General features: G+C 38.6%; 1 protein-coding gene across 3 annotated transcripts in view; it reads right to left on the minus strand.

The window, feature by feature from the left end:
• Positions 1–26,227, minus strand: part of LOC134212680 (ELAV-like protein 4) — a 72,643-nt gene that overhangs the window by 2,907 nt on the left and 43,509 nt on the right. For all 3 annotated transcript variants that reach the window (XM_062690736.1, XM_062690735.1, XM_062690734.1), the window contains 4 exons: positions 11,595–12,309; positions 9,192–9,295; positions 8,962–9,115; positions 8,758–8,796 (listed from right to left, as the gene is read on the minus strand). In XM_062690736.1, coding sequence (XP_062546720.1) covers positions 8,758–8,796; positions 8,962–9,115; positions 9,192–9,295; positions 11,595–11,772 — 475 coding nt within the window. In that variant the 5' untranslated portion in view covers positions 11,773–12,309. The remainder of the gene's footprint in view (positions 1–8,757; positions 8,797–8,961; positions 9,116–9,191; positions 9,296–11,594; positions 12,310–26,227) is intronic.

The following is a 26,227-nucleotide window of genomic DNA, read 5'->3' on the forward strand; positions in this document are numbered from 1 at the left end:
GAACAAATGTTCAAGGACGCGCAATCGTGACACCAGGTAGGGGAAACTGGACACACATGATCCCCACTTTTTGTTTAGGATATTTCTCGATGTAACATGCACAGATTTGCACGCTTCTTGATGGACTCGATAAAGAATTTAATAAGCTATTCAAAAACGTCATTAGAAGCAATTATTTGTTCATGAAAGTTACCAAATAATCGATTTTGCCGAAAGATAGAAAATCTGGCATTTTCAATACTTGCGGGACACTTGATCCCCATATATCCCCTTTATGAGCTGAACATGTTTAGGTTCTTCCAAGTTTAATGAAAGGTTGAATTGGTCTAGCCTCAAATCCTAATAATTCTTCATAGTCTGCCGTAATATCAGTCGTGCGAAAATTAAATATTGTTGGTATTAAGCAAGGCAAGTATTTTAGTTTTCGAATAGAGTAATAGTGACAGATAGAATGTCTGCTATAGCAACAAAATTGGCCATTTTCTCCACTTTTCTTTCTAACCATTCACTCCACTAAAAGACAGTGGTCATATTACGACAACCATGATGTTCCCAAGAGCATCTTTCTTTGTGATTAATACAGTTATGTATGATACCAAAAATGGTTGATCGATACATAAATATATCTTTGTAATTTTAGAATCTAATTATTCTATTAAATCTCTGAAAACTGGCCACACTGCAAATGCCATGGCCATCCGTGAGTACCTGTTTTGGGATCAATAAAAAAGACTGTGATACCGCCATCGGGGTTGACAATGGGTCTGGGGTGAGAATGGGTCATCGTTCTTACCGGCAGTCTAGAGGTAGTAGAGCAAAATTGTTCACAACGGTCTCTTATATTTTGGTCTTCTTGCCCTCAGATGCATTCAATCTATTCTCCAAGCATTCTAAGTAGCTGAAACAGTCACCCATTCTTACCCCTATTTGACCCCTCCCCGACGACGGTACATCGAGATCGCCAGACTACTACCAATACCACAACCGTGATCATACCAGGACGATAACTTCATACATCAATATGGTACTATCACGCATCATCATTTTTGTAGTGCGTGTTATTATTACACAAATGCGATTTCTCTGTTGATGTTGAATGAGCCATTTATTAAAATCCTTTAAGAAGATTTACAAATAAATGGTGATTGTAAGCAAATTTCTCCTAGTTCAAACGGAAAAAAAAAATATCCCAAATCGAACAATACTGATTTTAAGCCCTGTGATTTGTTGAGTATTTTCAAAGCTTAATTTACACTCTTTTTCATTGAAAATAATGTTAAAATGCATTTAATAAAACTAATCAAAGCTAAGTATGTTTAACTACACTTTGTTCTGGTTAATGAAATAAGGCTATTGAGAAATTCAAATTGCGCGTGAATTGTCTGATTGAAATAAAATTTATTTATACTTTTTAACTAGATAAGAATTTTAATAGATTACAGACAATACAATAATATGCTACGATATACAACAAACGCCTTAATATATGCAATATCGGGATCAAGTGTGTCCAAACTGTGGGGGATCAAGTGTGTCCATGTTGAGTATTTATCTTGTTTTGTTTTTTGTATTCAATGGAAAATAAGCAATAGTTAATTAAATGAATTTATTCAATTCTACAATAATAAAACTTTGTCCAGTAAAAATTTGGTACGCTTTGGTTGGACATATTCAAAGGTATTAAACTTGTCTCCTTTGAAGAAAAAAAGAATTGAGAATGCTTAAATAATAAAACCTCTCTAAAACCCATATACATAAAGTAACTAATATCAAATGTTTACTCAGATTCAATAATTTATCTAACGGATTCGTTTGCACATATCACTGGTATAAAAATGTGATTAGTTTTCGAGAAAACAGGGGGGATCATGTGTGCCCAATTTCCCCTACGATAATAATTAATAGTAAATATTCCGTAAATAATCTTTTTGCTTAATTTATTCGATTGGGTTGTATATAACTACCGAATGCTTGCCAGACTATGAACTATATATGTTTATAACTTGATATATACAAATCGTATTGGGAGTCAAATTCAAAACATTTTTCATTGGATTATTTCTAATATTTTTATTTGACATAGAAATAATCAAAAAATAAAAAGCTACTACTTATAACTAACATTCATTTCCTCCTTAAAGATGATGGGCCAAAGACCCGCGAGATAAATGATGCGATTGCTTTCATGATCGTAAAAGATTACCAACCTTATTCGATCGTCGAAAATGAAGGCTTCATCAATCTTCTTAAGATTCTGGCTCCGAAGTACAAAATACCAAATCCCAATCTAATTACCAAAATTGTCGATGACAAATATTCAAAAGTTGTCGAATGTGTCAAACAGAAAATAGAGAATAAAGATTTGACAATTACTGCCGACATTAGGAAGAACTGTCACACGACAAGAAGCTATCTAGGAGTGGCATGCCACTTTTTAAGCCCACAGATTCGAACATCCAAGAAATTGTTTTAGGTGTTTACATTCTCAAAGAGCGACACAGTAACACGTATATTTCAACATTCTACAAAGAGATCATCAGACAGTGGGCGAATTCAAAAAATCAAATAATTTTGATTGTAACTGACCACGCGGCAAACATGGTTAAATCCGTCGCTGACACTTTCTCGGAAGATAAACACATTGGTTGCCAAAAAATCCATAGAATCTACAAAAGGACTACCGGAACCGATCGCATAAGTTACAGATCGACGATGGCATAAGAAAACCACCTCTGAAAATAAAATCTTTCGTACCATCAAAATGGAACTCGGAGTTAATCATGGTTCAACGGTTTCTCGACCTTTGTACAAACCATAATGAAATGGTTAAGCAAGAAAGTAAGAGGAATTTGGAGGAGGTTTTGAGGCTGCTACAACCACTTGATGAGGTGACGACAGAGAATTTGAGCGGAGAAAATTATGCAACAATAAGTCGAGTGTTGCCCATAACAAATTGTCTTACCAATTGCATCACCTTCATCAAACCACTATCGTCGATTGGAAAAAAAATCTCCAAGGATCCTTGTTGCGCGAAATCCAGTCTCGATGTGACAGTTACCGAGTCTCACCAATCTACGGACCAAGTATGTTTTGGACCCTTGATTCAAAAATGAACATTTCAAGACCACCGATGAACGTAGTGCTGCTTAGAAAAAAAAAATCGACTTGGTTCTACCACCTGCCAGGTAAGTTTTGCACAAGTAGTATTTAGCATCTATATTTTAATAATATATTTTCCGTTTTTTTCAGCTGGCGGACCTTGTTCTGATGATAATGAAGATTTTTTCGGAGAGAATCAGCCACCGAAGATGGTTGCCACTACTTACAAGTATATAGGGTTACCATGAGGGAATGGTTCAGCATCATAACACCCGAAGGATAACCATACGAAGTTCTGGTATGTAATAACTAAGCGAAATATTACTGTTCGGTAAATTGAAAGAACCCATCCAGTAGGATTCTCAGAATATTGTTATAGCGAGAGAGTATTGAGTGGAGCAGGGCTCTTGTGCTTGAGCGCTGATGATAATAAGATCAGAATTAGTTTGACTGACCACGAACTCGGACGTGTATTTATTTCCCTTAAAGAAGATCCATTTTTAGTGAAGAAGCTAGTTATAGTTGCCACGAATCGCGACGTCTATCCCATTCGAACGTTTGTTTTCAAAACCAGGTGCATCCTGAACGAAACACGTACCAGCGGTCTAAAAAAAATGGAAATTTTTGATGCAAATACATTCATTGTCGGCTCTGGACTGTCAATATTCGGTTGAATATTAGTCATTTTTTTATTTCTTTATTAAGGTGAATATTAGTCAGTGAATATTTATGCACATTTTACAAATTGATAAATTATCTGAAATCTAAACACGTTTTAAATGAGAAAAGTAATTTATCACATATAACTGAATTCGAATTTCATCCGCGAGGCACTTTCAACGATAAACATCAATATAAACAATGATAATTACGTGTTTTTTTCTGTACATAGTAAGCACACTCAGGTACAGTCGAGTGAATTAATTTTTGGTATAGTTGTCTGACTATGCCATTCTATGTTTCGAATAATCATGCGATGTTTGTCAAAATCAGAATTCAGACCGTCAGAATTTGGAAAGCATTCCGAAAGAATCCGAAATGGATTCTGATCGTATCCGGGAAAAGTTTTGACCCAATTAGTGAAGGATTATGTCAAATCCTGAAAGGATTTTGACCGAATCCGGGAAGAATTCTGGTTGAATCTAAGAAGCAATCTGATCAAATCCAGGAAGGATTTATATCGAATCTGGGAAGCATTCTGACCGAATCCTGATTAAATTTGTAAAGTATTCGAACCGAATCCGGGAAGAATTTTGACTGAATCTGGGAACAATACTGCCCGAATCCGGAAAGATTTTTGATTAAATCCGGGAAGGATTCTGATTGAACCTAGAAGGGATTTTACTTTACTATTATATAAGAGAGCGTGAGAGTAAATTGTCGATTTCCCCTCTTGGGAATTTTTTTTTGCAAAAGGCAGTTTTTTTAAAACTTAAAGCGAAATACAACCAAATGAAGCATCCACCAGATATAGTGATGTCTTCGCTATTGGATGACGTACTTTTGAAATAAAAATACTTCCCCCATCCAGCTGAAGACTGCGTTTTCTCCTCATTGGGTGGTTTTATTACTGAGAGGTGGTACGAGCACGTGGCTTTCTTTCTCGTCAATTACTGGACGACGGTAATTCGAGCCTTTCTGGTAAGGGTTCTTACCGAATCCGGGAATCCTGGAAGGATTCTGACTGAATCCTGGGAAAATTTGATCGAATCCCGGAAGGATTGTAACTGTATTCGGGTAAGATTCGGATCGAATTCGGAATGGATTCTTACCGGAACCGGAAAGGATTCCTACGGAATCCAGGAAGGATTCTTACCGAATCCGGGAAGTTTTCTTACCGAATTCGGGAAGGTTTCTTACCGGATTCGGGAAGGATTCTTCCCAAATCCGAAAGGACTCTGACCGAATCCGGGAGAATGATGACCAAATCTGAAAAGGATTCTAACCGAATCCAGGAAGAATTTGACCGAATTTGAATCATTTGATCGATTCCGGGAAAGATTCTGATCGAATGCGAAGGATTTTGACCGAATCCGAGAAGCATTCTTATAGAATCCGGAAAGGACTTTGATCTAATCCGTGAAGCATTCTGACCTAATCCGGATAGGAATCTGACTTGAAAAGATTCTAACCGAATATGGGAAGGATTTTGATCAAATCTGTAATCGTTCTGATAGAATCCGGGAAGGATTCTGACCGAATCCAGGATGCATCCTGATTTAATTCGGTATGGATTTTGATTGAATCCGGGATGCATTCTAGAAAGCATTCAAGATTAGAATCTATTCCAGATTAACTCATTATCCTTCTCAAATTCGGTCAGAGTCAGAGTCCTTCCCTGATTTAGAAAATACCCTTCCCGGATTCAGTCACTATTCTCCCTGATTCGGTCAGAGTTCTTCCCGGATTTAATCAGAATTCATCCCAGATTCGATTAAAATCCCTCCTGGATTCGATAAAAACCCTACCCGGATTCAGTCACAGTCCTTCTGGGATTCAACCAGAACGATTCCAGATTTGATCAAAATCCTTCCCATATTCGATCAGAACCCTTCCAAAATTTAGTCAGATTCCTACCCGGATTTGGAAAGGATATCCTTCCCGGGTTCGGTCAGAATGCTTCCCGGATTCAATCAGAATCCATACCAAATCAAGTCAGGATCCATCCTGGATTCGGTCAGAATCCTTCCCAGATTCAGTTACAATCCTTCAGGGATTCGATCAGAACTTTTCCAAATTTGGTCCAAATCATCCCATATTCGGTTAGAATCCTTCCAAGTCAGATTCCTGCCCATATTCGGTCAAGAATGGTTCACGCATTCAATCAGAATCCATCCCGGAATCCAGATTTTTTAAGAATGCTTCTCGGATTGGGTCAGAATGCTTTCCAGATTCGGTCAAAATCCTTCCCGGAATAGATTAGAATTCTTCCCGGATTCGGTCACAATCCTTCCCATATTCGGTGAAAATCCTTCCCGGAATCGATCTTCTGATTCAAATTCGGTCAAATACATCCCGGATTCGATCAGAATCCTTCTCAGATTCAGAATCCTTTCCGGAATCGATCAGGATCCATCCCGGGTTGGTTCAAAACACTTTCCGAATTGGGTTGAAATGCCTCCCGGATTCAATCAAAATCCTGCCAGAATACGGTCAGTATGTTTCTCGACATCAATCAGAATCCTTCCCAGATCCGTTCAGAATCCTTCCCAAATTCGTTCAGAATTCTTCCCAAATTCGTTCAGAATCCTTTCCGGACTAGATCAGAATCCTTCCTGGATTCGATCACAATCTTGCCAGGATTCGGTCAGAATGCTTCCCGAAGTCGGTCAGAATCTTTCCCGGATTTAGTCAAAATCTTTCCCGGATTCGATCAGAATCCTTCCGGATTGGGAAAAAAAATGCTTTCCAAATATTGGTTTGAATCCTTCCCTGATTCGGTCAGAATCTTGTTATGATCGGGTAATTATTTTATCCCGAGCGAAACCAAACTTATTAGAATTAGATTCTTCTCAGGTTCCGGTCATAATCCTCCCAGAATTCGTCCAGAATTATCCTTAAATTCTTGCAGAATATTTACCATATTCGCCCGTAAATATATCTTGTAGAAAAAAAACTTTTTTGTTACATGCGCCGAACGGAAAAAGAGTATCTCAAACAGAGAAACAACAAGCATAACTGGTCAGCATTTATTCCAAACCGCATCCACAAACACTGTTGATGCCGCGAAAATAAAAAAAAATACCCACATTATGAATAGTTCAACCAGTCCTGACGCCATCATCAAAGCATCAACAAATATATACATTGGCGTCATTCTGTGGTTTTGTACAAATACCACTGCGTGTTTCTGATTTGAATTATGCATTGGCGTAACTACCTCCGATGCCTAGGGGGGGCTATAGCCCCTTTATATTTTTTCTCGAAATTGACCCTCTTTTTGAAAATTCTTGAACATTTTAACATCTCATCAAGTTATCAGCGGTAATGTGAGAAATGTCCAACCACCTAAGGCAATTGCGGATCCATCACACTCATTCATATTATTCTTTTTTTCTCAAGCACGTGCACGTGTGCACGTGTGAGCAATAACTCACAGTATATGTTTAATTGCGCTCGACTAGTGTCAGGCAGTGGATATATTTTCATACTTCATAAATATTCTATCTATCATCACAAATGAAAAAAAAAATAGTGCAACTTTCCATGGATTCCGCCGAGAATCTTCCAAGAATTCTGATGAGAATCCTTTAGTGATCCTGACTGGAATGTTCCAGGGACTCCGACGGGAATCTCTAGATATTTCGACGAGAATACCGATGGGAGCCTCCAGGGATCATGAAGGGAATCCACCAGAGATTTTGGAGGGAATATTTCAGGAATTCCAACGGAAAAATTTCAAGGATTCCGACGAGAATGTACCAGGGATCCTTCACCCTCCAGGAATTTCGACGGGAATATTTCAGGAATTTGAAGGGGAATATTCCAGGGATTTCGTCGAAAACCCTCCAGGAATTCCAATATGATGGTTCCAGGTATTTCATGAGCAATGTTCCAGGGATGAAGACGCATATCGTCGAAGGATTCCGAAGCAATCCGTCGAAGAACTTCGAAGCAAATCGTCGAGCGACTCCGAATTAATCCTCTAGTTATTTCGAAAAGAATCCTCCAGCGATCCCGAAGGGAATCCTCCAAGGATGTTGAAGCAAATCCTTGAGGGATTCCGATGCAAATCATCATTTCGAAGCAAATCGTCGAATGGTTCCAAAAAAAATTCGTTAAGGGACTCTGAACAAAATCTATGAGAAATTCTGAATCAAACCGTCAATGTATTCCGAAACGAAACATCGAATGATTCTGAAGCAATTCTTCGCGGGATTCCAAAGCTAATCGTCAGCCGGATTCCTTATCGTCTAGAGATCCCAACGCAGATCATTTGCAAAACGTCGAGAAACTCCGAATTAAATCTTCAAAGGATTACGAAGCAAATCGCCGAAGGATTCTGATTTGTCAAGGAATTCCTAAACCAATCTTAAAACGAATCTGGAGATATTCCGGAGCAAACCAACGCGAGATTCTAAAGCAAATCCTCCATGGATTTTAAAGGGTATTTTTCACAGATTCCCAAGGGTATTGCTTAACAATACTGGAAAGAATCCAGTAGGAATTCTTCTGGATTACGATTGGAATACTTCGATGAATCCGAAAAGAATTCTTTAGAGATTGAAGTGAGAATTCTTTTCGGATTCTGATGAGAATCCTTCTCGGATGCTGATGGTAATCTTTCTCAGAATTCAGAAACAAGCTATTTTTTCTTCCACTCATTTCATTAAGTATGATAAAGTGAATATGAGAGATAACTCTTTAGTCTTCAAACTTTTTCGGTAATTTATTATGCTATATGTTGAAAACTGATATCACTGCTAACTATCTTATCAAATCCTAGAGGGGGCTAATTTTTTTTCTAGGGAGGGCTTAGCCCCCCCTAGCCCCCCCCCCTTATTTACGTCAATGGAATTATGCAAATATTAAAAGTTGTTCCCTGGAGGATATCTTATTTTTATCTAAATTGATGGAAATAAACTAAACTGCTGGGGATTTCTATTCACTTAGAAGTATGACCTATTTGAGTCAAATTTGCAGGGAAAAAATACCTACCAGGTGAAGTCTCTCCAGAAGGTGAAGAATACTGACGGGCTACAGAAACAATAAATAAAAAAATACAAAAACAAAAAAAATCAAAATTATAGAAATGACAAAAATTATACCTTACTGCTAGCTTAGGAAATTAAAACATCAAATGTTAAAATATATTGAACCAATACTATATGAAATTTTACCAAAAACAGTACAACTACGAACCTGTTATATTGTCACACAAGATGCGGGAGGTGATGATGCGCCCGTACGGGCTGAATAGCGATTCCAGATCGGCTTGGAGCATATTTTTCGGCAAGCCGGACACGTACAGGTTTGCCCCTTTTATTGCTTCGGAACTTGGTCGTGCAAAAGACACCTACGAAAAAAACATGAAATCAAATATAGAATAATAAGTTTTCCTTCGAATCGAACGCGTAAAGGCAGCAACTCACCTTGATTTGCTTGTTTTGCAATCTTAGGCCGTTAAGTGTGTTGATCGCTTTGCTCGCATCCTCCAGTCTCTGATAGTTGACGAATCCGTAGCCTAAACTTTGACCTGAAAGAAAGTTGATGCTTTCTGTTAATGGATAATAAGATAGCTAGTTAATCTGTTTTCAATCCGAGTGCACTAATTAGGAAGGAATTTCAAATAGGCATGTTTTCATGCCTAGAGAAGTGTTTATTACCATTCGAATGATGCACTGCATGTGTTAATGTGAAATACCACTCGCCTCCATCTGTTTGCTCGCGATATCGCCAACTGTCTGGAGGTCGGATTACAAAATCGTTCAAAAAATCTCTTATAATCTAAGTTTCTTGCCCTCAGAAACAGAGACAACGATTTTCATACACAAAGTTCATGTCTGTTCAAGATCAAAATCTCTATTCCTAGCGATAAGATTGATTTGATATTTTCCAGCCTTCGGCTCAAAATGACTTGAATGTTCAATCAAGGAAATCAAGTGAAGGACTGGCTCAAAGACTGAGTCAAAACATACAGGCATAAATAGCTTGTAAGAATGACCAAAGCACTCTTAACAACCAGATGATAAAAGCGGAAACTTTACTGAAGGCTTATTGTGAAGATTTCTTTTAATTTTGAAAGTGGTGTGAAAATTGGGTGATAAATAGCAATTTCTGAATCAAAACCTTGTTTTAGGAATCCAAGAGGAAAACGGACTATTTCAGCTGCATGGTATTGCACTTTACCACACTAGTCTGAAAGAGCCATAATATTATAAAAATAATAATTTAATAGGCCACAAATAATTTTAGTTTCATCTAACTACATTGCCAATTCTATTCATACCTAGGTGATATATTGAAGAAGAAAATTAACTATCAATTAACTTTTTGATAGGAACTTATTTTTCTCATCATTTTCCTGGGATTATACCCGAAACATTATCAATTCACATTTATATTATAAGCTACACACGATTGAAAAGGCTAGGCAAATAAACAGTATACTATTCGTTACCAATTTTAGTGAAGTATACGTAGAACTAGGGGTGGTGGAAATTCGCGGCAAAATTTTCAAAATTTCGCGGACAGCCAATTAAGAAAATCTGAAAATTCGCGGCAATTTCGCGGTAAATTATATTTTGGTACAAAAAATAGAAAAGACAATTTAGATTCCATATTTATTTTAATTGTTATGTTTATTAATTTCAAATTATTATTTTTTATTTTGCATTACTGGTCAAAAGCCATTTTTTGCGTCAACTTTTGGCGCTGGGAAGTGTTGATTAAATTGTACTGGCAGACACTACGTTCAGCATCTACCGAGATTCCAGGAATAGACAGATATTTCACCGCTATTTTAAAGAGGTGAGGAAAGCGGAAAGAGACCGAATGAGAAAAAATAGATTTGAAACATGCCACGAAACGATCAACGTTGGGAAACTTTTTTCTCCGAACTTCGCCAAGCAATCCCATAATGTGTGTATTGCAGGTAATGTGAATGCAATTCGGTAGTAGTTCTTTGAGAACCTCTAATTTTCCTAAAGAACCAATATTTTTTACGTCTCTAACTATTTTTAAAAATTGAAAGACAAACAAATTTGTTCAAGAAAATTATTTTGAGCTTTTTAGTGGAATGTCTTCACTTGTCATAAGACGAGTTTGTACCTTCCCATTCGGTCCTGCCACTTGATTGTACCTTGACAGATACGTATTTCGACCTCAACAGTAAGGTCGTCTTCAGTGCTTCGTATACGTATCTGTCAAGGTACAATCAAGTGGTGGAATTGGATGGGAGGGTGCAAACTCGTTTTATGACAAGGGCAAAATTGTTCTTCAATTTAATTTTGGCTCAACATTCGACAAATTTCGGAATATGAACCAAAAAAAAAAAATTTTCGAGACGTCAAAAAATGCGTTGTTTGTCGAGTTGGTATTGACTAGGTCAAGAAATCGACCGAGGCAATAGAATGGAATAAAATTATTAACGGGAATGGTTAATTTCGCGGTTTTTCGCGAAAATGTTTAAATTTCGCGACTAACATCAAATTTCGCGGATTTCGCGGCTTCCGCGAAATCGCGAATTTCCACCACCCCTACGTAGAACCTATGACTTCATATATGAGGCAAAAACGGTAACTATTGAACTACCTGACCCGCCAATCCAACCCGCAAACAACGTCATATTGCAGATATTGTCATTTCTGCAATTAACTTATGAATAAAAAAAACTAGATATGATAGGTAGTAAAAGTTGTTATTATTGTGTATTTTTTTCTTTATTCAAAGGATGAAAAAGGAATGAAATTTGATTTTTATTGGTATCACACTAAGCTAAGCACACTCAAAGAGAAATAAGGTTTTTTTATTGATATCATACTGAGCATACTAACCCGTAACTTTGTCCCTAATCAGTTTGCAGCTCTCCACCTCGCCGATGCTGGAGAAAAGCGAGCGAATCTCCTCCTGGGTCATCTGCTGGGGCAGATAATTGACAATCAGATTGGTCTTGGAGTCCTCCTGGCTTCCGCCGTTCTGCTGGTTGTCTGCCGAAATTCCATTCGTCATCATGACAGTTTTGGCTTTCGTCTCCGGCTCGCTGCTGCTGCTGCTCCTGCTGCTGCTGCCAATGATGGCGATGTCTATCGTAGCCAACGCCGTCGTAATCGTAAGTTTTGCCTTGTTGCTATCTGCCTCGGGATCTCGCCGTTATAGTACAGTACTATGAGCTATTAAAAGTTCCTCTTCTGCTATTCTTTCGGCACTTGTAAAAAGTGACGAGCGTTATATAATCGCTTTGGAAGTACGTTTCTTGGTATCTGGTGAGTGTGAGTGTGTATAAGCACTAATAGTAAAAAGTAGTCTCAACTTGGCTCTGATCTCCGCCCTTATTCTTGTAGCAGTTCTACCAGGATTTATTGGATTTCCCCAATGGCTGCTTTTTTTTCTTAGGTCGCTTCTTTTTGACTTATACTATAGTAATACTGATGATGTTCATTTCTGGGTTTATCCACCCTGTCTGGTGAAATGGAAAAAGATAGCGCCTCGGAACGTAACCCACACGGCGGATGCTGCTCTGCAATTCTAATGAAGGAACCTCTCTCTAATCTGAAAAGGAAGCAAAAAATGAAACGGAAATAAATTAGACCGAACGCTTAGTCGGTAAATGGTAAAGGAGTGATGCAGTGAAGGATGAAATTCCGTCTAGGGTAGAAAGAAAGGTTTTATAAAAGAGCGCTCTTTATTCGATTGAGGTTATGTTAACTGCTGATGGCAAGTATTTGATTGTTTGTCATAACGTTTCGGAAGCTGAAAATTGTTTATAATCGAGGAGAGATATTGAGTAATAAAAAGATTGTTTAGAAAATACTACTCTTAGTCGGGAGTGTTATCGAAATTATTGAGCACTATTTAAGGAAATTGGATTTCGCATGCCGTTTGTTATTTGAATGAACAATAAAACTATGCAAAAACAAAACCTTTTCATCAGAGCGTGGATTCCCGGCGCCCTTGACTAACTCTTTTTTGGGCGCTTTCTCTTACTAAGGAAAAAAATGTACGATATTTAACACGGAAAAGTAAGATTTAAAAGTTAAGTGTTTAGAAGATGCTGCAAATACTAAGCAGTACTCGTCGGTATAATCCTAAAAAGTTTTGAAATTTTGCGATTTTTTCTTCAATATTTGCAATGGCAATATGGCAAAATTCATTTGGGACCTTGCACAGCCGTGGCCATTTCTCGATCTTCGTATAGAATCTGTAAAAACATCCAGATAATTAAGATTCTTTAAAGTTCTTCACTCATTATGTCTTTCAGCTTATACTGTCCATAACGACTGTTTCTTGCACTCAATTGAAGGAACTGACGTACTTTAAAGTACATCCTGAAAAGAGAGATTTGAAAATCATGACAAAATTGTACAAAACTCTGAAATGGCTCGATCGAAGGTCAAAATCGCTATCAGAGCAATTCGGATCACGAACAATCCTTCTTCCGAATCGGATGCAAGAGGGCCACGTGATGAAGTAAGGCGATGAATGTGTTGATAGCACGTGATATTCGTACTGCGATTTTTTTTTCGCTAATTTACGAGAACCTTGAAAAATGATAAACGAAGTAATCATTTTAGCAAGGTACATTATTCATCATTTCCTCTTGATTATCAATCATCATTTATCACACCAAACTGTTAAATCTTTGAAACTGCAATTTGCTAAGAGAAATCGATCAATTCAGTTACGCCCTCATGATTCTAAACGCGAGATTACAGTGCACACTGGTTCAGGAGCCCCCAAAACGTGCGTTTTTTAGTTTTCGACCTGAAAACTACATTTTAGAGTCATGATGTCTTCAGAAGAGTTGAAGGATATTTCTTGGGCTTTCTTTTGATAAGAAAATATCAATGATCTATCCACCTTTAAGGGCGGTATGGAATAAAAAATTTACGCAGATGTGCAAAAGCAGTGGTTGTTCTCTGCAATGTTATAAAGAATGTGAATTGGAACATCTTTCCTGAAGACACAATATTGGACAAACGGTTTTGTAAGGAATTAGAGCACGTTTTGTATGAATGACCCTCAAAAATCATATTTTGAGCATAACTTTTTTGGAAATGATTTTAGCACTATGGTTTATTCTAGAAAGTTGTGCATAATGACAAAAACGTGTTTGTCTAGAATACTACTTTGATCTATCTTGAAACCTGTCAAAGTTATTAAGGAATCTTTAGAAAAAATAGTCAATTTTCACATCAAAACACCATGAAAAGCGGCAAGAAGCGGCAAGCCAAACAGCCACCATCTGAAAGATTCGGTTTTAAGCTACCGAATGCACAATGTTTTGTTTTGTTCCGTCGTGTTCCACTATTGTTTTGAATCAAATTAAAATAGTCCTTAATGTACGTTTTTCAGTACAACTGTTACGTAAACAATGAATTATTGGCAGTGGCTGATTTTCTACCCGCCGCTGCCACATCCAGGCGCTATCGTATATGCGCAAATAGCCAGCATGAGTTAACCACCAGAAATTTATATGGCGAAAGGCATCTAAGGCGTGATTTATCAAAAGTAAGAACTTTTCACGAAAAACTATTTGGTACCAGTTGTGTAGGAAGGTGTTCGCTACTACGCCTACCAAATATTTTTTGATGAAGGTGCCTAATTTTGAGAAATCGAATCTTAGATACCTTTCACCATATTGATTTCGGAAAATTAACTCTTAGTGTGCCGCTGTAAGCACGCTCAAAGCAGGCGATTCATTAAAAAGTGGCTAACATGATTACCTAGTTCAGCGGTTCTCAACCTTTTTCTTGAGAGGTACCCCTTGGAACTTTTGCATTAATTGAGGTACCCCCTCTCGAAATTAGGCTTCCAATTATTTTGAAAGAATAGTACCGAGCCCTTTGAAGGGAAGCTCCTTTGAGCTTTTGTATCCCTTTGAAGTAGACTTCCGCGCCTCTTCATTAGAGGCTTCTGAGCATCTTGTAGAGAGGCTTCCGAGCCTCTTGAAGGCGGTTTTTGAGCCACTAAAAAGGAGGCTTCCTTTGCAGCTTAAAACGACTCTTCCAAGCCTCTTGAAAGAAGGCTTCCGAACCACTTGAAAGTAGACTTCTGAGCCTCTTGAAAGAAGGATTCTGAGCCTCTTGAATGGGGGCTTGCGAGCCTCTTGAAAGAAGGCTTCCGAGCCTCTCGAAAGAAGCCTTCCGAGCCTCTTGAAAGGAGGAGGCTTCTGAGCCTCTTGAAAGGACGCTTCCGAGCCTCTTAGAAGGAGGCTTTTGAGCCTCTTGAAAGGATGCTTTTAAGTCTCTTGAAATGTGGCTTCCTACCCTCTTGAAAAGAGCCTTCCGAGCTTCTTGGAAGGAAGCTTTTGAGCTTATTGAAAGGAGGCTTCTGAGCCTGGAAGGTTTTTGAGCCTCTTGAAAGGATCTTGAAAGGAGACTCCCAAACATCTTAAAAAGAGGCTTCCGAGCCTCTTAAAAGAAGGCTTCCGTGCCTTTTGGAAGAAGGTTTCCCAGCCTCTTAAAAGGATGTTGAAAGGAGTCTTCCGAGCCTCTTGATAGGAGCCTCTTGGAAGGAGGCTTTTGAGCCTCTTGAAAGAAGGCTTATAAGTCTGGAAGGAAGCTTTTGAGTCTATTGAAAGGAGACTTCTGAGCCTCTTAAAAGGAGGCTTCTGGGCCTCTTGAAAGGATATTGAAAGGAAGCTTCCGAGCCTCTTGAAAGGAGGATTTTGAGCCTCTAGAAAAGGAGGATTTTGATCCTCTTGAAAGGAGGCTTCTGAGCCTCTTGTAAGCCTTCCGAGCCTCTTGAAAGAAGGCTTCCGAGCCTCTTAGAGGGAGGCTTTTGAGTCTCTTGAAAGGGATTTTTGAGCCTCTTGAAAGGACGCTTCCAAGCCTTTTGAAAGGAGGTTTCCGAGCCTCTTAAAAGGAGGCTCCTAGGCCTCTTGAAAGGATATTGAAAGGAAGCTTCCGAGCCTCTTGAAAGAAGGATTTTGATCCTCTTGAAAGGAGGCTTACCAGCCGCTTGAACCTAATCACTTGAGGCAACCTAATCACTTGAAAGGAGGCTTCTGAAGTGCCCAGGAGGCTTCCGAGCCTCTTGTAAGAAGGCCTTCAAGCTGCTTGGAAGAAGGCTTCCTAGATGCGTAGAAGGATGCTTCTAATCCTCTTGCAACGAAGCAAGCATTAGTGAGCATTAGTGAAAAAAAATCATTTTGTCCATTCGACGTTTTGCTCATTCGATCTTTATACATACATTGTGCTGGTTGTGGAAGGCAGAATTCAATTGGGATTTATTGATCGCATTGCATATTATGTACAATATAAATTTTTGAAATAAAAATACATAATTATCAAAACTATATCAATGAGTTTTGATTGGAAATGAAATACGTCCGCCATTACGCATTTGTGTCCGAGGTACCCCCTAGGGCCAACGAAGGTACCCCCAGGGGTACATGTACCCCAGGTTGAGAACCGCTGACCTAGTTATTTATTGCATGGCAGCCATTTGTCTTAAATGTGGCTTTTTCGTCTTGATGGAGATTGTTACTATGCAATAAATAACCAATCATGTTAGCCACTTTTTAATTGTTTACATAACAGTTGTACTGGAAAACGTACATTAAGGACTATTTTAAGTTGATTCAAAACAATAGTGGAACACGACGGAACAAAACAAAATATTGTGCATTCGGTAGCTTAAAACCGAATCTTTCAGGTGGTGGCTGTTTGGCTTGCCGCCTCTTGCCGCTTTTCATTGTGTGTTGATGTGAAAATTGACTATTTTTTCTAAAGATTCCTTAATAACTTTGACAGATTTCAAGATAGATCAAAGTAGTCTTCTAGACAAACATGTTTTTTGTCATTATGCACAACTTTCTAGCATAAACCATAGTGCTAAAACCATTTTCAAAAAAGTTATGCTTAAAATATGATTTTTGGGGGTCATTCATACAAAACGTGCTCTAATTCCTTACAAAACCGTTCGTCCAATATTGTGTCTTCAGAAAAGATGTTCCAATTCACATTCTTTATAACATTGCAGAGAACAACCACTGATTTTGTACATCGGCGTAAATTTTTTATTCCATACCGCCCTTCAAGGTGGATAGATCATTGATATTTTCTTATCAAAAGAAAGCCCAAGAAATATCCTTCAACTCTTCTGAAGACATCATGACTCTAAAATGTAGTTTTCAGGTCGAAAACTAAAAAACGCACGTTTTGGGGGCTTCTGAACCAGTGTGCAGTGGAAGGGCCCTTGGACCCAATGTTCAAGAACACGGAGAACTGTGGTTTCTAAGAGCATCTCCACGGGAGTCCTCATCTGGGTCCCTATCGCTATTTCCGGGCCCTATATAGGGACCCACTTCTACACCGGTAGTATCTAAAAAAAATTTGCTGGGTGTTTCCAAATTTAGCGCCCCATACTGGGTTGCTAAATTTCTATACAGAGTTGTTATTTTGTGAAACGTTACTTTAGTATTGATTGAAAATAGCAGAAAATCTGGTTTTCTTTTACAGAACAAATTCGGCGTATGTAATTAAATAGCAAGGGAAATATTCAAATTTTTGGATCACGTACCCTAGTTCAACTAATTACCAATTCAAGTAATTACTGTAATAGATCAGCTACAATGAGGATCGATGGAAAACGGCGCCCGCTAGAGCCCACAATATTCATGGATTTTTCTTGAAAAAAAACCTACTGTTTCGTTTTTTTTTTTTGCGAGTTAATCCAAGGAGGAAGCCAAGAATCCCTCAGAAGGTTCTTAATGATCGTTCAGAAAGTCACTTAACTTTCGTGAAACCGAGTGCACAACACAACGTTGGAAATAATCACACATAAGGTACACCGGGGCAAGTTGAAACGGTTTTTTCAAAGTTGAACTTTGAAGTGCTGTAAAAAAATCACCCTTTGATAAATTTTGAATCCGTTAGCGGTATTTGCTAGTTCGGGCCAAAGATTATACATAAAAAATAAGCAACCTTACCAAACTTTTTAATAAATATTTTGCATACTAAAATTATGTTTTTGTATGCTCCGTTTCAACTTGCCCCGCATATCGGGGTAAGTTGAAACACTGCGCTGTATATAGACATAAGCTAACTGTACCGTATCCAAAACAAAATATATGTACTCAGTGTGACTCAAGATGCACGAGGTTGTAAAAGTGACTATACTGCCAAGATTCGCATAAGAGTCCTATGTATATTTTTGACGATTTTGCTTAAATTAGCTTAAAATTGTCTCCTAGAACCCTGATAAAATAGTAGGCTTTGTTCTAGAAATTTGAAAGTCAAATCCCACTTGTCTCATCTTGATATTTACTCGCATAAAAGTCACATTCCAGATTTTGTTACTCTATACTCTTTTCTTTGATTAATTCGGCTGTGGCCTCTTCATAAATTCACATTAATTAACCAGCGTATCTCTCACAGACTCTCGATTGGATAAAGGGGGGCTGGGGAAGTCAAAGATGGAGTTAACGAAATGTTTACATGCTCTATGATTTATTTTTTGAGAGCCAGTGCTCACAGCACGGCAAAGTAGATTAAGAATCTCAAAACTAGACCGTGCAGCTTAAACATCGCCCCTTTTCATTCTATTCTTCAGGGGGTTGCATTCACGTCGGAATGGGCAGAAATTTATTAAATTAATTTTCAGAGTCCAAGGTCCAAATTTCTATAAATTTTTGTTTTCCGAATGCATTTACGGACCATGTTGAATTCTGGAAATTTTAATTGCGAGGGTGATGTTTTGAATCGTTGTTTCAACTTGCCCCGCACCACGCATTTCTATTTGCCCCGATGGGTTGAAAATGCGGAGCAATATCAAACTACCAAAATACAAAAATTAAAACGTATCTTCCATCGATTTTTCATAATCATTATGTTTATTCAACATTGAATGCTTACCTACCGTAAAAATTTGATGAAAAAAAAACACTTCCAAACATCATTTTGGGATTTGTTTCATTGGCACGTCAAAAAGTTGTTTCGAATTTTGCAAAGGGCGAAAAATAAACAATGGCAGGGATTGCTTTTAGTAGCTGCAATCTTCCGGGAATAGCAGTCAGAAGGTGCGTTTAGGGGAGTAATTTGTTGAAAAAAATTATCAGGGCATTCGGTCATTGCTGATCTAAATTACAGCTTCCGTTTCAACTTACCCCGCATTTCAACTTGCCCCGGTGTACCTTAAATCATTCACAAATTTTATATAACTTTTCTAATATGTAATTTTTAGACTTTTTCTTGGCCCTTTGTCTACGGGTTCGGAGGTCTTAGAGAATCCGAAATAGACCAAATTATTAATATGTTTTTTTTTCCCTCGTTTGTCGGGTGAAGATCACTGCGTCCAGATTTTAGGACTATTGTGATATACCCTTTTACTGTGAAATACGCAAGTTATCTCAGTAACATGTTTGTCACTGAGATACCTTGGTATCGACTGAACTCAAGACCATCTATTATTGATGAATAGAGATCCTGAGTTACAGTATGTGACTCCCCCATTCTGGCGAGACTAGCTTTATGAAGCCAACCACGTCCTTGGGGATAAGATCCATATGTCAGCAGGCCCTAAAAGGGCTTGCTGAGAACTTTGAACCTACGTTGGGTGAGTGCACTGCAATAGCAGAGGATGTGTTCTGATGTTTCTCTCTCCTCGTCACAGAAGCGGCAATTTGAGGTTTGGATTGCTCCGATCTTTTGTAGATGGTATCTGCAGGGGCAGTGTCCAGTTATTAGACCGGTGTAGATGTTGAGATCCCTTTTGTTGAGACCTAATAGTTGTTGGGTTTTCTTGGGGTTAATCGTTACGAGCCTTTTGGATTGGCTCGTATGGGGAAGTGCATTCCAGTTTGATGTGTTTTGACTGACCATATATTTGTTCAGTTCCATTTTTACAGAGCAGTCTGAGATCCCGCAGAAGGGCTCAGGGCCAATGAACCTTTCATTAGATCCATTCCTGGCTAGCTCATCAGCAATCTCGTTTCCCTCTAGACCCGTATGTCCTGGGATCCAATATAGGTAGACTCGATTGCGTATGGATAAGTTTTCAAAGCCAGAATGCATTCCCACACTAGCTTTGAGTTACAAGTGTAGTTATTAAGCGACTTAAGTGCCGCTTGGCTGTCAGAGAAAATACATATTTTGCAAATCTATACTTTCTCCTCAGGCATAATAACACGCATTCTAATATTGCATATATTTCCGCCTGAAATACTGTGGGCCACTGTCCTAAGTGGACAGAAATTTTTGTTGTAGGGCCATAGATTCCGGATCCTGTCAGATTATTCATTTTCGAACCATCTGTGAAGAAATTTATAGAGCCTGTTGGAACGCTGGGTCCACCTCCTTCCCACTCCTGGCGGGAAGGAATGAACACATCGTAAGGTAAGTCATAATTGACTACCGTTTCCATCCAGTCACTACAAATTCCTATTGCGGGATTTATGGCAAATTCATTTAATATGCTGAGGTGACCCGTAAGGTCTCCCGACAGCAGTGTTTTTGTTCTCTTTAACCTTAGAGCACTTTCTCCGCTTCCAGCTTTATGAATTGATCTAACCGGGGCAGGTGAAGCATTGCGTCTAGGGCCAAAGTGGGTGTACTACGAACTGCACCAGTGATGGCTATGCAAGCGGTGCGTTGGATTTTGTTGAGCTTAGCCCTTGCAGCAGCCTCATTAGTTTTAGGCCACCAGACAAGGGAAGCGTAAGTTGTCCTGAGACGGACAATGGTTTTATATATCCACATGATCATACTTGGTTTTAGGCCCCATCTTTTACCAAGGGTTTTTGAACAAACCCAAAGTGTATTGAGACCTTTCTGCACAACTGATTGGAGATGAGAGTTCCAATTAAGCTTTGCGTCGAGTATGACACCTAGATATTTTACTTCACTTGAATAAACTAATTGTGTTTGATTCAAGAAAAGGGGTTTCAGTTGTACCTTTCTCCGTTTGGTGAAAGGGATAATGGAAGTTTTGTAGGATTTATGCCTAGTTGATACTTTTGACACCAGGAAAAAGTGTGATTTAGGGCAGATTGCATTCTTTCCACGATAACACTTTCGAATTTGCCTCGTACAATAATGACAACGTCATCAGCATATCCAACCACTTCGAAGCCTCTTCTCTCTAAGCTGTCTAGAAGCTCATCCACCACCAGTGACCACAACAAAGGAGAAAGCACTCCGCCTTGCGGACACCCCTTGTTGCTTTAACAGTGATGTATGAACCGCTAAGCTCAGAGGAGATTTTCCGATTAGCTAGCATAGCATGTACCCAGGTAACAATGCATGGGTCGAATTTTCTCCTCAACATTGCTGACCCTATAGACGAATAAGAAGCGTTATCGAATGCGCCCTCAATATCAAGAAATGCTACAAGAGCAATTTCTTTTGCATTAAGTGTTTTTCGATTTTTGAACTACCGTATGTAGTGCCGAGATCGTAGATTTTCCACTTTGATAAGCGAATTGGTTTTTGACAAAGGCATTGCTTTCATAAATTTGTGATTTATGTACTCGCATAGTACCTTTTCCATAATTTTGAGCATTACAGAGGATAAACTTATCGGCCTGAATGCTTTGGGGTTGGTTTTATCTCTCTTGCCTGCCTTCGGAATGAAGACAGCCCGGATTTGACGCCAATCGTTAGGTATGTGCCCCAAAATCAGACTCGCCTTAAAAATCTCAACCAAGGGTGGAACCAGTGTTTTCTCCTCTTTTTGGATCAACGCTGGAAATATTCCATCCATGCCAGGAGACTTTAATGGCTCGAAAGATCTCACAGCCCTCTCAACCCTGGCCCGAGTGAAAGCTTCCTTTGCAACCTTTATTGCGTCTTTTTTAGACCCAGAAACCCATGATTGGATCTCTTGTGGATCTGAGACAGCAATTCCAGTGCCTTGGTCGCCGATGCTCGACTCAGGGATTGAATCAGGGAAGTGGATCTTTAACAATTCGCTCAGTGTATCGCTAGGCTCTACAGTTTTAATATGTTGATATGTTCAGTATTAATATGTTGATTTGAGATTAAGTAAATATTCCTTGTTTGCTCTAAATTACTCAAAATATTGTTACTATTGTGCATTTAGACCAAAACTGTTTGCATGACGCTGATGAACTGGCAGCAAGGCCCATTTCCGACGAGATTCACACGGAAAAATAATATAAATATGCAGCAGTGCATGGTGTTATCCGTCACAAAATCGAGCTTGTTTTGTCACTGACAACGTCGCTGGCACCAAATTGAAGTTCGGAAGTCGATTTCCACACTTCCGAACGCTCTTCCGACAATGTGTTGGTAGTAAAGTAAAATTTTGTTCTGACGTTCATGATGTCGGAAGTAAGTTCGGAAGTAAAGCGTCGGAAGTCGGACTACAATTTAGTGCTGGCGACACAATATAAACCTTTGTACTTTGTAGTCGGTTTGTTATTAATTGGAATTTTAATGGTAGATTACCAATCAAAATCATTTAAAATGCCATTGGTCTAAATACAACTCGTGAATTCGCATTTTCTAATGAATGCACTTGTCTCGTACTGGGGATGCGGAATCAAACCCCATCGAAGGAATACATTTTTAGAACTAAATCGTTCACATGTTGTGCAATTACAATCTTTAAGTACACTAAGGTATCAAAAGCTGTTTGCGGTTTTTTGTCCAATATTTCATATTGCTACGATGCATTGTTGGAGAAAACGAGTGATTTACCCATTAAGGCAACTTCATTGTACTACAAATACTGTAGCTGTTTCAAATTGCTGATGTTTTTCCCCATTTGTCTTGTCTTAGCACATGCACAGCCAGTATTGGAAAGGATCCTGAAAATGTCGGTTTTCGAGCATTTTTTGTCAACATTATTATTTGCAGCATATCATAAATAAGACACAAATATTAAAACGGCTAGGTACACCACCGTACGGGCTTGAATTGGGAGATAATTCATATCTCATCGGCAATCTGATTATTCAGCGATGAATAACACGATCAACGTAGTGTACCTTGAATGTCAAATATATTGTTTTTGTTTGCTTTGGCTGCCAGGTCGAAGTAACCTAGATGTTAGTCACTCGAACAGGAACGACATTAGCGATCTAATACTTTTGAATCAACTGCAGTGACCCAACGATAGAATCGCTACGACTAGTCGTCGCCGTCGCGGCGATGAAATCGTTTAGGTCTAAGGCAGCCCTAATATTTTCGTGACGTTTTTCAATTTTTCGCAAACGTAAAGTGATATAGAAAACACACACGAAGTCCCACGTCAAAAAACCGCGTTTCAATTCTGTTTTACAGGCGACGTAAGAAGCATTGCTTGGAATGCTTTCAAGATGTTCGATTATATATTATTGATACAATTTCTTTCACTATACAAATTTTCTTCACAACACACAATTACTTCCAATCGCATTCACTCGCATGCACGGCACACTTTGATCAAACGACCTCTCAATATTCTTCTTCTACGGCTCTACATTCCAGTTGAGACTTAGCCTGCTTTTCAACGTAGTATTCTATTAGCATTTCTTCAGTTATTAATTGAAAGCTTTTCTATGCCCACCAATACATGACTATGCATCTTGTGTGACAATAAAAATGGATACACTATGTCCAGGGTGTCGAGAATGTTTCCCTACGCCAAGGCTAACTGGACCCTCTAGCCACACAAGTTTAACTGGAGACCCTCTCAATATTATTTTTTTGCACAACATATTTAGTCATATTCAAGAAGATGGACCAATCTGCCATGCGTCTCCATATGCTCGTGTGCCTTATGATTAACATGCTCAAAGCTTGTTGTCATAAAACGTAATAAAGATTCCCCAAACACACGGGACGCGATTCTATCGCTTGGTGACTGCGATTCTGTCGCCGGAAATGAAATAGCTTAGGAGCCTTAAATCTCCAAAAGTAAAGCTATTACGAACTTGGTAGTGTACGGTGGCTGAAATCGTGTTTTAGCGCATTCGCGCAACATGTTTACTTTTCAGTTAACGAATGTCGTTCGATAACTACAACGCCTTCTAGACGTCAAACGGTTGTCAATCGACGTCAGATCTAATAAAAGTGCATCTAAATGTGCAGCGTACTGCAGCGTCATTGAGTCTGACAGCAGTTTGAAGTTTAGCGGTCCGATAACTGTAAAACTGTTGCTACTATCGAATTGCAGTTACAAATCATTGCAGTTGAATTACTTGCAGTTATCGATAGTCTACTGTACTTTTATTTTGTGTCTTAGCGAAAGTTGTAGCCATAGTTGTCCTGGAAAACTTTGTCAAAGATATCAAGCTCCTAATTTCATTACTTTTGGAGATTTAATGCTTTTTATGCCAACAAGCTTTGTACTTGTTCGACGTATTAGCATGCAAGCATATGGGGACGCATGGTGCATTGCATTGGTTCATCAACTCCTTGTAATGGGATATTGATTTCTGCTTTGCATAGTAGGAAATGGTTTTTGACGAAACATTCTTTACATTCACTTACAACTCTACAGTTCAGGTATTAAATTAAACTTCATTACTTGTACTTCGTTATGCGTATGAGAATAACTGCCACAATTTGCATTGTCAAGTTGCAGTAAAATCAAATGTGTCTTAAAAATTCAATAAAACTGTCATAACTTTTTTATTTTTCAAATTTTCAAGTCGCAATAGCTACCAAACGTTTTATTTCAATATTATCTGAAACTTTCTATGAAATGCAAAAAATGCTGAAATTTATTTATTGGCTTTTTTCGGTGATAATTATACTATGCAAAGCAAAAGGGAGTAGATGAAAGTAATGAAGATACAGATTCGATTTACACCGCAAGCGAGCGGCAAGTGTGAAATGAATAGAAACTGAAGATTGGCTGAGGGCATGTTATTCTACCTAACGTCCACCCAGGAACGGCTTGGATAGTGACGTGGTGATCAATGTACCAAGACAGCCTGTCTTGAGAGGCAGGCATCACTCAACCAATAGCACCGCCATTTTGAAACCACTGTAAATATAAAACAAAATTTGGCGATCGACATACATACTTTACTTATCTAGGCATACAGGGTTTGGCAATTGAAGTGCTACATTAGAATATACAGACGATCGAGGAACGCATCGTACGAGGTCCGCCGATGCTCTAGTGCAGCGGTTCTCAACCTGGGGTGCATGTACCCCTGGGGGTACCTTTCCAGGTCTCAGGGGGTACCTGAGACAAAAATGCGTAATGGCGGATGTTGTATTATAATTGTAACATTAAAAATAGATTTATGATTGACTTTAAATTTGAAACGATTAATGCTCTTTTTTTTTAGTCTATTCCGTTTTTATGACCGACCAGATAGAACCGAATCTGTTTTTATTTGGGGTCATTTGTGGTCCTTAAAAAAAGCATAGTCCTGGGGTTTGGGTCTCGGTGATATTCTACAATAGCTGTGCAAAAGCTTAAGGACAAAATATTTTGAACCCATTTGGAAAAAGTCCATCCACCAAGCATTTTGTCCTCGACGGAAAAAGGGAACTAATTACCGCGCTTTTTGTGACTAACTGGGCATCAATTTTGACATACTATTAAGAGTAGTGCATCACGAGAAAATTGAAACAGCGACACAATTGGCACTTTGTTTGACGGTTTACAAAACGAACATAGTAGCCCCAGCGTTTATAGAGATTTTACACTTATAGGGCACTGCACGGAAACATCTCTTTCTCTTTCGTTCCTTATAAATTTTGACGTTTACTGGCCTTGTTGTTTTTTAATTTCTTTGCAGCGAGAAAGAGACAAAGCAGTCCGTGCAGTGCCCTATAGAGCACTAATCTCTTTCTCTTTCATTCTTCATGTAAGTTAGAAAACAACAAAGCCAGTAAATGGTTTTTTGACATTTAGTGGCCTTATTCTTCAATTTATCTGTAGTGAGAAAGAAATAAAGAAGTTCGTTACGTAAGGACACGAACATTGCCAATTTTCACTTGACGTACTTTATGGATCTTCCCTAGCTTGAAATAATTTGATTTTGATAAAGTTAGAGCCATCATTATTTATGATTTTTTTCGTTGGGTGAACGTATAGTTTCATTGACGCTGAAGGTCATAATCAGCTAAAACCCAACCGTGTAAAAAAGTATCGGGTGTATCGCGCTTTATGGATTTGCAAGAGGGTGATTACCTTAACGTGTCCGAGAAAGGATTCTAGTTTGTTCACAACACAAATATTCACATGTAAAAGAAAAACCATTTCAAAACTCGAAATATCTCCGGTGTCCACAGACAAGAAGAGGACTACTTCCGATTGTTCCGGTTTTATGCAAAGTTAGGTTATTTTGAATTTTGTTAAATGTGCGCCTTATCTCAACTTTTTTGTCTGGCCCCTGTATATATTTGACCTCTCTAGGCATAAAAAATGACTCGCATTGAAGTAATGAATAATTCTGCTGAGCTATGGAAGGGTTGGATCCACATCGCAGTATAATACTATATGTTTCTCATATCAAATTCCTATATTCTCAATTCTCGAAAGTTTTATCAAAAACTCTTAT

The sequence above is a fragment of the Armigeres subalbatus genome, chromosome 2 (genome assembly GCF_024139115.2).
Source record: "Armigeres subalbatus isolate Guangzhou_Male chromosome 2, GZ_Asu_2, whole genome shotgun sequence".
Lineage (NCBI taxonomy): Eukaryota > Metazoa > Arthropoda > Insecta > Diptera > Culicidae > Armigeres > Armigeres subalbatus.